General features: G+C 40.6%; 1 protein-coding gene across 1 annotated transcript in view; it reads left to right on the forward strand.

Moving 5' to 3' along the window:
• The window catches only part of ENOX2 (ecto-NOX disulfide-thiol exchanger 2), a 363,165-nt gene that overhangs the window by 297,201 nt on the left and 53,120 nt on the right, over nt 1–12,844 (forward strand). The window contains exons 6-9 of the mRNA XM_045288355.1: nt 642–848; nt 6,037–6,270; nt 8,478–8,690; nt 10,335–10,441. Coding sequence (XP_045144290.1) covers nt 642–848; nt 6,037–6,270; nt 8,478–8,690; nt 10,335–10,441 — 761 coding nt within the window. The remainder of the gene's footprint in view (nt 1–641; nt 849–6,036; nt 6,271–8,477; nt 8,691–10,334; nt 10,442–12,844) is intronic.

Consider the following 12,844-nt stretch of genomic DNA (forward strand, 5'->3'; position numbering starts at 1 on the left):
GAATGCCAATTTACTAGAAGAAAGTATTCTTGTGTTGAGGGAGTACTTGAGTGGAGGCCCAATGTCCTTCTGCTACCTTAATACTAAACCTATAACTGTAGGCTCATTGGACTCTGTCTGACTTTTGTAACACATCACTCTGACAGCTATAAATGTTTTTTGGAACTACTAACCCCGTCATCGTCAAATTAATCCTGAAATAGTCCTTTCAGTAAGCATAAACACAGAGCATTCATTGAAACATAATCTGAATTAAACAAAACTTTCTCTCAGGAACCCTGCTTCTGAGAACTTCTGAAAGTAAAAGTTTCAACTGAATGGGGTCTCACCCCCCAACCCTCACTAACTATCATCTTATTAAAATTAACTGAAAGTTGAGCTTAATTGGATATCATGGCAAAAGTCAAGAACAAAACTAAAGAAGTCTGGATGGGATAGACGAATGGCCTGATTCTTTACCCTCTAGATATCGTGATCAACAAACCATTAACTAAAGTGATATTCAGGTTCAAACAGCAATCCACTGTGGGGCAGGAGGCCATGTTCCCTGGCACTCTGCCAAAAGTTTGATGGGGATAGCAAAGAAAGTCTGTCAGAAGTAAACATTTTAATTTTGAATGCTTTTTTGCCTTTCTACTTAGATCTTCCACCTCCTGCAACCCGAGAAAGACCACCAGGATGCAAAACTGTATTTGTTGGCGGCCTGCCTGAAAATGGGACAGAGCAGATCATTGTGGAAGTATTTGAACAGTGTGGTGAGATTATTGCTATTCGGAAAAGCAAAAAGAATTTTTGCCACATTCGCTTTGCTGAGGAGTACATGGTGGACAAAGCCCTTTATCTGTCTGGTAGGTGATTCATTGTGAGAGTTTGAAGATCTGTGTATTTGCATCTGTGGCAGCTACAGTTTGGGCTTACTGGTAATGGTCTTGTTGTCAGAGATGGAGAATGTATGTCACTGCCTACTTTTTCCTTTAAAGCTCTGCAATGGCTCCCTGTTGTCTATCAGATAACACCTAACATGTGACATACAAAGGCCTTGATTATCTGCTTTGCTCCTACCTCTCCAACCATGCTAATTCTAGTTCCCATAATGGGTGGGGGCATTTTATGCCTTTTCCTGGGACTGGAATTCACTCTTTAACCACCACCCCTCCCCCTGCGCTGCCCCACCCCACCTCAACTCACCTCCACATCTTAATATCTTAAAACTCTAGTCCAAACACAAGTGATGCTAGGAAGCATTCTCTGATTCAGCTCCCCATTCTGCTCCAAGCTAGTTTAGGCATCCCTTTCTTTGTGCTTTCTCCTAATTTGGTACCCATTACACTATATGGGGACTATCTTCATATGTCTTCCTCAACAAAATGAGAACTCCTAAGGACAGAGGGTATGTCTCATTTGACTTTGAATCTCAGCACCCAGTATATAATTGGTACACAGTAGCATTCTTAAAAAATAGTCATGAAAGTAAGTTAGAAGTCAAAGATTTATTGACTTATAGGTGGCATAATTGTTATGTGTAGGACTGCCATCCATAAGACCAGCAGTTTGAAAACACTAGTCACTCCCTTATGGGAAGACAGGGCTTTCTACTCCAGTACAGAGTTACATTCTCAGAAACAAACAAGGACAGTTCTACCCTGCCCTGTAGGGTCACTATGAGTCAGCATCCAGTCAATGGCAGTGAGGTCTTTTGTTGTTGCTTTAGACAGAATTGAAGGCTGCTAGAGAAATAGCAAATACCAACACAAACAGACTTCCTGTCATCAAGGAGATTACAATCTGGACATGAAAAAAAAGTGACATACCGATGCAAATACATAGTTAATATCAGGTTCTGATAAGTATTATGAAAGAGATAAAATAGACTAGCATGTAGAGAGACGAGGCAGTGTTGGGAGGAGCATTTGCTCCTCAAGAAACAGGAAATTGTTAGAAACTTTAACAAGGAAGATGATTGTTTCTGAAAGATTAATTTAACAGCTCTGTATGAAATGAATTAGAGAGGAGGAGAGAAGATATTTAGAAGCTTGTTGTGATAGGCTAGAGAATAGGGTTTGAAAAAGTAGGCTAGTACCAGGAGAAAGATGTAGAAGACTCATTACAGTTTCTAAGTGCTGTAGAATATAGCTACTGAAGAGTCAACAGCACTTAGCAATGATAACAGCATTCTGAAATAGAGTATTTTACTAAGAACATAAAGTCCTAAAAAGGATTGCACGGTTGTACATAACAGTACATAACAGGCAACATGTTGCTTGGGAGGTGTCCATGGAATCATCATCGAAATCAGTGCCCCATTAATAACCACATCCTGGAAACAGTCTCAGGGCTATAAATGGAAACGGGGTCACAACCAGGTGTAAGAAAACAACTGCATTTTGCCCTTTGAATTTGAACTACCAGCTTGAAAATTCACACATGCTAGAAATCCCTGAATTGGATGGCTCTCATGGCACATTGTAAAAGAAAGAGGTTAAAATACACAAGCAAACAAAAATCCCTTACACAAAGATGTAGAAAAACATAGAAATCATCTGTTGAATTATTCCTGTTGGAGTTGGAGCACCTTTGGGAACTGGCATTGTGCCCAGCACACCCACCTCCTCTCCTGTTTAGTGCTGTTGACACAGAGCCCTCATCATCCTCTTATTTCGTCCTCTCCACAATCCTGTGAGAATAGGCAAGGTAATCATTATTAGTCCCATTTGGCTGAAAGTTCTGAGGATCAACTAGGATGAATGGCCTTTAAAGTGTAGTGTAAAGGACACTTTAGACATGTTTACTTATAAAATATATTTTTCCCCTTTCTAAAAAGTATCAGGACAGTTTTAGAATTACTGGGTAATATTCTTTCTAACAATTTTATTGAGGTGTGGCTGACATGCAGTGAATTTCACATATTTCAGAAATGCAATTTGATAACATTTGACACAAGAGGGGGTACCCCAAAAAAACCTGGAATTTTTTTCCAAGCTATGTATTTAAATTTTCTTACAAAAAAACTGATCACCTCCAAAGAACTCCGTTGCACTTAATATATTTGTCAAATCTCCACATTCATTCTTGGAAACATTTTCCAAACTCATCTGTTTGGATGGCTGACAGTTACCTCCCTTATTTTTTTTCTTCACGTCTTTGATGTCATCAAATCTCTGTCCTTTCAAGTCTGTCTTCATAACAGTTTGACCTGATAGAATGAACTCCAAATGTTTTCAGTGTCGTCCGTCCAGGAAGTAGACGGACTTCCGGAATGAGGTTTGTCATCAATAGACATTTCATCTTTTTTGAAATGAGAAAACCACTCATACACTTGAGTTTTTCCCATAATGCTCTCCTTGTAAGCTGTGTTCAACTTTCCAATAGTTTCTGCAGCATTTTTCCCGAACAAGAAACAAAATTTCTCAGCAGCACACTCTTCTCTTAAATCAGTCATCACAAAATCAAGGTTCGAGTGAAACTGCTTTTACGAAAAAATTCACTGTGATGAGAGAACCTTCCCAGGGGAAGTCACTAGGTGCACTAACTAAGACTGAGTTGCTTGATGCTCCCCTAAAATGAAAAAATACTAATAAATTTCCACTCCACCCAGTGTAATTCCGTTTTTAGGGGGATACCCCCTCGTATGTATATATACATGTACAACCCCAATATAGTCAATAATGAGCATATTCATCACCCCCCAAAGCGTCCTCATTTCCCTTTGCAATCTCTTCTTCCTGCCCTTCCAATGCCCACCTCCCTAGGCAAGCACTGCACTGCTGTAGGATTTGTTTGCATTTTCTAGAATATCATATAAATAGAATCCTACATTATGTATGCTCTTCCTTCCTTCGTAGAGAGATCTAGATTTCCAGGTGGTATTATTTTCCTTGGGTCCGAATTTCCTTTGACACTTGTTTTGCTTCATAGGGTAGATCTGCCCCTGATTAATTCTTTCAGCATTTGTAAGTATGAAAAAAAACATTTACTTCACCTTTGTTTTAGAAAGATATTTTCTCTGGGTATAGAATTCTAGGTTGACAATTTTTGTTTTTGTTCTTTTCCTCTTCCATGTTTCTTTACTGTGTTCTTTCTGGCATTATTTCTAAAAAGAAATATGATGTGACCTTTACCTTTGTTTCTCAGTATATGAGGTTTCCTTTCTCCTATGGCTGTTTTTAAGCTAATTCTCTATCAGTAGTTTTGTGCAATTTGATTATGATATGCCTTGGTATCATTTTCATCATCTTTCTTATGCTTGGTGCTTATTGAACTGCTTGGGTCTGTAAGTTTATAGTTTTCATCAGTTTGGAAAGTTTGCTGCCCTTGTTTTTTCAAATACATTTTTTTCTACTCCCTCTCTTTATAGGCTTCAATTAGGCTTATATTAACCACTTTGAAGTTGTCCCCAAGTTCATGGAAGCTCTTTCAAATTTTTTATATATTTTTATCTCGCTATTCCATTTTGGGGAACTTCTATTGTTAAGTCTTCAAGATCACTAATATTTCTTTCTGAACCTAGATAACTAGGCTACCTCTGAGTTTCCCTCTGTACACTGAAACCCAGGCAATCAGTTGGGGAAGGCCCAGGGATCACTTCACTTGGTTACTGTCTGTCCATGATCACTGCTGTTCACTGCCTTAAAACACACTCTGTCCTATGTTTTGCCCCAATATTTTGTTGTTTAAGGCATCAGGGTAAATGTGGTCCTGTATTCTATGTTGGCCAGAAGCAGACGTTTTTGTTAAATACAGTTCTTGAAAGACAGGCTGGAATCATGGAAAGTATAATGAATTTTGAGTCTTACATACTGGATTCAGGTCCTAACTTCTTTCATATGCTAATTATTTAACCCTGGGATATCCATGTAACCTCTCTGACTTCACGGATGCTCACCTTTATCTTCTGGCAAAATTCTGCTGAAAATGATGTGGATAAATGTGCATGGAAACATCTGGCTCAGTTCCTGAGACTTAGAAAGCACTTCATGTATTTTGTTCTTGATGTCAAGAGACTTGGGTACTACTAACATTTTTTAAAACTTGTCTTAAACCTCTTATCAAGTTAATGCCAACTCATAGAAACCCTATAGGGTAGAGTAGAACTGCCCCTGTGAGTTTCTGAGGCTGTAACTCCTTACAAGAATAGAAATCCTCATCTTTCTTCTGCTGAACAGCTGGTGGTTTTGAATTGCTGACCTTGCCATTAGAAGCCCAATGCATAACCGCTACACCACCAGGGCTCCTTTGGATAACATAGCTGGGTTTTTTTTTTTTTAATAGAAATAGAGGCATGACTCCTGATTTTCTGAATCTCAGTCCTATACCGCTACATCACAATCATACTTCCTCTCCCCCCCCCCATGAATACCAAATTGCATGTCATCTAGGTCACATTCAAAAATTCAAAATCAAAACCACTGGCATTGATTCGGTTCCAACTCATAGCAACCCTATTGGACAAGGTACAACTGCCCCTGTTAGTTTCTGAGACTATAACTCTTTACAGGAGTAGAAAGCCTTGTCTTTCTCCCATGGAGCAGCTAGTGGTTTTGAATTGGTGACCTTGAGGTTAGCAACCCAAATCATAACACTCAATACCACTTGAGCTCCTAGGTCACATATAGGACTCCCCATTGTAGCTATTTTCCCCTCTTGTAACAGAATGGCTCAGAGTTTCCAAATGCAACTGTGAAGCAATTTGATGGATGAAAAAGTACTATGCTCATATTTGTAAATTTTACCAAAATGTTATATAGTGGGATGATGTTATCCCAGGATATCATAGTTTGAGGCCCCTTTTTTCTTCCCTAGTGCTATGTATAAATGTTCACTACTCATACCATTACCCACAGAGCTGCACTCTGCAGAGGTAGGTAGCAGATGGAGGAATGGAACTCCTAAAAACAATATGGACTCAAACCATTTAACAGTGAATAAACTTTTTACAGAGATAAGGCTGGTAGTGGGGAGAGAATCTGGGGTTACTTGGTCACTTGAAACAGCAGCAACCACATCTCCTTCTCTCACGCCCCACTCTTATAAACTCAGGTTACCGAATCCGACTGGGCTCTAGCACTGACAAAAAGGACACAGGTCGGCTCCATGTTGACTTTGCACAGGCTCGAGATGACCTATATGAGTGGGAATGTAAACAGCGCATGCTCGCTAGAGAGGAGCGCCACCGCAGAAGGCTGGAAGAAGAAAGATTGCGCCCTCCATCCCCACCTCCCGTGGTCCACTATTCTGATCACGAATGCAGCATTGTGGCCGAAAAACTGAAAGGTACAGAAGGCATTTAAGTTTCATGATTACAAGAACACTGCTGCTCTTCTCACCCTTTTTTTTTTTAAGAGAAATTTAATCAATGTATTTGTGTTATTGGCTTTTGTGTTAAGGAAATCTTCCAGAAATGCAAGAACCAGAAAATGTACCCCTTCAACTTATGTCTATGCTCCTTCACTATCTGTCTCAAGGGATTGTGTTTTTCTCCCTGGCATTGGGTGACTAGGAATAAATAAGTTTTTCCAATTCTCCCAAGCATCAGAAAACTATAGCTATTACCTCTGACTTGAGATATGTGCCCCCTCTTTCACAATGGATACCAATTAGTTTTGAATTATAAATCAAATGAGTGAACCAGAATGATGGAATTTGAGATGGCTCTGAAAACCTCTGGTCAAATCCCCATTTTACAGATGAGAAGGCAAAGGCCCAAAGAGCCAGAATCTTGGTACACATTCTCAGAGCCTTTAAAGATATAGCTAAGACCACCAGAAGTGTTCCATAAGTTAAATGGCCGAGTTTTTCCCCCCAGTAGCTATGGAGACTTTTAGACACTGCAGACTTGACCATATCAATTTTGATTCCTATTCCCCTTGCTTGACTCTTGAGGACATTTTGTTAATTTAACAGTAGTTGTCCTGCCTGGCCTCTTGTGTGAGTAGCTCAAACCCAGCCTTTCTCATTCTCTGAATGTGGCAGATTTTCATGAATGAATACTGGTATCTCTTCAATCTGACTGATGGCACCCACCCAGCTCTACTGGCATGAATTGTCCCTGCTGCTTGTGCTGTAGACTCAGCAAGATGCAGTTGATCTGACTTTACAAATAGGTCTCATTCATTCAATGTGTTTGTACCACATAGCCTAAAGGGCTCACACATGTCAGGACTCCCTTGCTTGAATTGATGTTGACTTCCTAAAACAGAAATGGGGAAGATACAATCTAGAACAGAAACACAAATAATGATAGCACTTTGAAAAAACAAAGATGGTTGAAAGCATTGGCAAAATGTTAAGTTTAAAACCATTTATATGATACCAAGAAGTCCTATGGAGCTTGTTTTTGTTGTGCTTTCTTTTAATGGAATCTGTTAGTTATGGCAACCTTCAGAGAAGAAAACTAAGCTTCAACAGAAAGACTGACCTCTACTTGTATGCCCACATTGAATAAAGGGTGCAAGGCAAAAATACACATTATAGTGAGGCTGCATGTAATTGCCCACCCACAGAGGTACGCCCCACAACTCTAGGCCAAATCAAGTTGAACGGGTTTACCATTTTTAGGACTGAACAAAGGAACAAGAAAAGCTATTGTTACACCTTTTCATGTAAATATTGTCTTTACATGAAATACATTTCATGACATGAAATTCTATGTAAATAGTGTACTTTTTTTCCCCAGACTGGTGGAAAACTCAACTAAAAATTCTAAATGAAAAAACATGCATTGAGGAATCTATCACTTGCCATAGAAGTTTTGGGCCAGAGAGGCCAGAGAACCCTACACCAGGACTTCAATGGGATGCTAATAGAGATTGGTGGGCCAGAAGCTTTGGAAGAGCTGTGCTAACTATTTGAACTTCAGAGAATAGCTTCTAGCTAGCTGCAGCAATCCTCTAGGAGGGTTCCTCAGGCAAGAGACACCAGTGTATAGAAATGTAGAAATAAAATGAATTGCATCAAAATAGATTGTGACTGTGACTGAGTAGAAGGCCTGGCACGGTGGATTGAATGCAGGAGTGATGTTATCAAAGATCAAATATGTAAGTGCTTCTACCCTAAGAATTAATCTCTTTAACTCATTTTAAGACTCCTTCCAACACTATAATATTTTTGACCCAAGGTAAATTTAAAATTGTAGAAGTCTGACATTCCCACACTACTCCTTCACACACACACACAGCTCAGAGAGGTGAAGAAATTTGCAGTATGTGAAAGTTTGTAATATCGGTGAAGAAAACGTTTTCTTAAGGATATCATTCTTCTGAAAATTCTTCCTAGATCACACCAATATGGCTGCTTTTTGAGGCTTTCTGTCTGCTGTGTGTGTGTGTGTGTGTGTGTGTGTGTGTGTGTGTGTGATTTTCCTTAGTAATTCATTTAACAACTCAAAAGCAAAGGTGACCTCCCCCCCAGCATATTGGGGAAATAGATTAAGATTTGGTTATTTTTTTATGGTTCTCAATAGAATTCTCTCCTTTTTTCAGATGATTCCAAATTTTCTGAAGCTGTTCAGACTTTGCTCACCTGGATTGAGCGAGGAGAGGTGAACCGTCGCAGTGCCAACAACTTCTACTCCATGATCCAGTCGGCCAACAGCCACATCCGTCGCCTAGTGAATGAGAAAGCTGCCCATGAGAAAGACATGGAAGAAGCAAAGGAAAAGTTCAAGCAGGCCCTTTCTGGAATCCTCATTCAGTGTGAGTGGAAGTCTGAGTTTTGCTGGAGGGGGTGAGGACACTTGGTCACAACTCACTATATAGACAGGAGCCCAGACTCATAGAGCTATCATCCTCTGTGTGGTACTCTCCTGATTTCACCAAATGTCCCAGTTTCCAGTTCCATGGGATCAATGTTGGCATAGCCTATTTCAGTCTTTTCTAGTGTCTCTGCTTCAGCTCTTTAGAAACCCTAACTCTTAGGCCCACTGTTCTCCACTTGTTCTTATTCTCAAGGTCAATTACTAGCAAACCTGGACCTTGGTGGAGAATTTGAGATTTCATTGCGGGAGCATTTTTCAGCTTTTCTTCAGATTTGGATCATTTTTATCATATAATATATTTTTGACACTCCATATGACTGATACATTTATTTATTTATGTTTACCAAGGCAGTGGACTAGGAACCAAACTTGCTACTCCTACTTTTTGTAGTGTGTTTCCTCTCCTCAACTTTTCCTTGGATGGATAGTAAAGGGAGTAGGAACTCACTGAAATGCCCATTTTTCAAGTGCTAGACCATCCAAACCTTTGCAAAGTGTCTTAAATGTGACAGAGCAGAGAAATTCTCTAGTGCCATTTTTGCTCGCTATATGATAGAACTATACCCTCTTATCTTTTAGGGGAGGCTTTGCATTTACTATAAGAGTGAGGGTACAGTTTTATGATGTTGCTTTTAAACAATTACAGTTTACTCTTACCATATAGTATAAATCGCTCATACATAATTGGGATTAAGGAGGAGTTGTTCCATTTTCAAGTTTTATTTTGAAAGATTTCTTTTATTTTTAAAGTTTATGTGGGCATAGAATCCAAGAGGACAAATGCTCATGTCTTGAAAACTCCCATATAAATAGAAAGAAAGGGTGTAAAGCCTTAAATCATCAGAAGACAGGGTACAAGCAGCGTGGTAAAGCAAGACAGGGCAGCATCTGAGCATTTTCTTGCTGTGACCATCTGACCAGGCAGGGTTTTCCCAATAGAGTCATATCTCGGCATCCCCTTTTAAACTACTTAGGCTAAACTCCATAGACTATTTGTTCCCAGCTCCCCACCTGACACTTTGAGCAACCTTGCAAAATACTCTCTAGGGCTGTACTTATCCAGTATTGCTCCCTAAAAGTTACATTCTTCCCATCCACAGAACTCTCTAAGTAGACCTGAAATAGATGGAATCCATGGTCAGTTTTGATCTGATGCTTCTGGGTAAGCATACCTTTCAAATGCTCAAATGGGAAAATTTACTGCACCATCCAGATGACTTGTTTTGTTGAAAGAAGTCAGTGGGAAAATGAGCTAGTGCAGTTTGCCACTTGCTGCAAATGTTGTATGGGGTCAATAGTACAAAACCACACTTAGTACAACTCTTGCCTCACCTGCCTGAATAAGCGCAGATTGCCTACACTCGAACTTTAGTTACCACTTCAGCCCAGACCTTCTGGAGGTCATTTTTGTCCTCCTGTGTACTGATGGCTCTGCCTCTGTGTGCCCTTTAGCACAACCACAATCTAGCATAATGCGATAACAAGCAGATCCAGCAAACCTGATGCTTTGTTTTCTTTCTTGTTTCTTCTCTTCTCTTTTGTCATCCCTGGATGACCCCCTGGCCTGATTCGCCTGCTGCAGTTGAGCAGATCGTGGCTGTGTACCATTCAGCGTCCAAACAAAAGGCCTGGGACCACTTCACAAAAGCCCAGCGTAAAAACATCAGCGTTTGGTGCAAACAAGCTGAGGTTGGTAACTTTTTACTCCAGGAGTCCCCTAGGAGGACAGTTTCTTTCTTTGACCATGTTATTGATTTGGAGTGTAACCAACATTAAAGAGTGAAAAGCTCCTTTGGTCACAAAAAGGCCCTAAGGAAACACTTGAAGGCTATGTTCTATAGCCTGTCACTGTGTCCACACCACCTGCTGCCCAAAGGGTAATAAATGTTCACATGCTACGTGAAATGCCTTTTGCTGGATGGAAACCTGAGTAGTGACATTACAGCTAGGATAATTGTCAGTTTATTTCTTTAAGCTTGTTAGTCTTGTACGCAATAATAATTAGTGACCTGTGTTTCTAGTGATAGTAATATTACAGCTGTCTTACATTTATTAGAGGGTCTTGACCATTGAGGCTGGAAGCTGCCTGGTGTTACACTGGAGTGTTGCAATTTCTGCGCTTCTTTGATGAAACCCATTCAGCTGTCTTTCTTTTTAGGTGGCAGCTTTAAAGGTAACTGAGGACTCTAATTTCAGATTAAGGTTGACACATGCTTCCTGGCCTGTGCCAAAGTGACATTTTTAGCATAACACTAGAATATGTGTGATGCAATTATAGGTCACTATTCTGAATCTGAGATTAAAAGCCAAGAGAGGAGGCTTGTTTTCAGTGCTCTGCCTTTAGCAATGGTGGTGCATAAGCTTCAAGCTCTTCTGTTCCTCAAGGCAACTGCCTTGCCCAGCCCTGAGGCTTTCAATCTGAAGGTGCAGCAACTTTTTCAACATCAATGCTGTGTTCTCCTTGCTAGTCTTGCACTGGTCTTATTATATCCATCAATGCTGGCTACCATGTTCTTTAAGATTGGAATAGCATTTTGAAAGCATTTACATGTTCTAAAGCATTTCTATTGGTCATCTCACCTATGTGGATAAAGCAGAAAGCACTGGACCGGAAGTTAGACATGAATTCAAATCTCAGTTCTGATAGGTTACAGCTAGGCAGCTAGGAGCAAATTATTCAACCAGTTTTACAGGATTAAAATGAGACCAGAGATGTGTAAGCAGTTTGAAAAATGTGAATACTACATAAATAATAGCTAGTACTCTTTGAATCTGCTTCTCACTGCTCCATAACACCCATAGGAAGTAATTCATACAAAAGCTCACAGCTAGTATGTGGTCAATTCAGGACTAGGCATTCCTCTTTTCACTGTGAGCTCTTGTATGAACTTCCTCATAGCCTTGAGCCAGTCGTTAAACCTTTGTAGACTTGAGTTTCCTCACCTGTAGACAGAAGGTAATACACTCTTTGCTCTGTCCTTCATTAGATCATATCGGGATAATTTGTAGGGTAAAAATTTGAAAGCCATGAAGGGTATTTAGGGGGAAAATAAGCTCCAATGCTATTGATAGACTGACAGTTGCTGAGCCATCAGTTCTGGCACAGCAGAGATCTAGCTCTGGGGCTCCTTAAAAGCAAACTCCTGAGAAGGAAATTCTTCTGGGTTGGGGGTGGGGGGCTGTCCATGTAGTTGGAATTGGGACTGGCCCCTCAGACCTCTCTATTGTTTCCCTGCTTCATGCCAGTATATTGCATTCATGTCTCAGAGCACCGGGTTGAAGTCTGGTCCCTCTTTCCCTGTGGAGATATAAACACTACCCTCCTCTTGGGTGGGTTAGTGTCCAGAGGACAACACTGAAGCTACAGCTGGGGAGAGGGACATGTCTGATAAGAGCACACACAAGCAAATGAAGGGGGAGGAATAGAGAGTGGAGTGCATCCTGACCCAGCAAGCCCTAGGGACATTATTCATGCTCAGGGCAGCCAATGCACAGAGATGACCATAGGGCCGGCCCCACTATGAGGCACGATGTCCCTCACTGACCCATAGCGTGATGGGGACAACACTATAGACACAGTGCAGAAATTGAGCCTGATCTGACCCTACCACACAAGGCAAAACATTAAGGGAATGCAAAAAAAAAATCAGGAAGGGGAACAGAGCAATGAAGTCCTCAAGGAATAACAAAAATAGATTTGGGGGCCAGGGCATGGCACCCCATCATGTTTTGTTTTTGTTGCTTTGTTTTGCTCTGTCTTGTTTTTTGTGCACATTATTGTCTTTGCAGGTCTATCTAGATAAGATAGTGGGATAAACAATCTGAAGGAGAAAACAACGGGACCTCTGTTCCAAGAGGACATGGGAGAGGGGGAGACGAGGGAAAGGAAGTGGGTGTTAACAAACCCAGGGACAAGGAAGCAACAAGTGATCCAAAATTGATGGTGAGGAGGGTGTAGGCCTGGTAGGGCTTGATCAAGGACAATGTAACCTAGAGAAATTACTGAAACTCAAATGAAGGCTGAACATGATAGTGGGACAAGAGGAAAGTAAAAGGAAATAGAGGAAAGAACTAGGAGGCAAAGGGCATTTA

Source organism: Echinops telfairi, unplaced genomic scaffold (genome assembly GCF_000313985.2).
Source record: "Echinops telfairi isolate 266 unplaced genomic scaffold, ASM31398v2 ScPeMD7_20;HRSCAF=75, whole genome shotgun sequence".
NCBI lineage: Eukaryota > Metazoa > Chordata > Mammalia > Afrosoricida > Tenrecidae > Echinops > Echinops telfairi.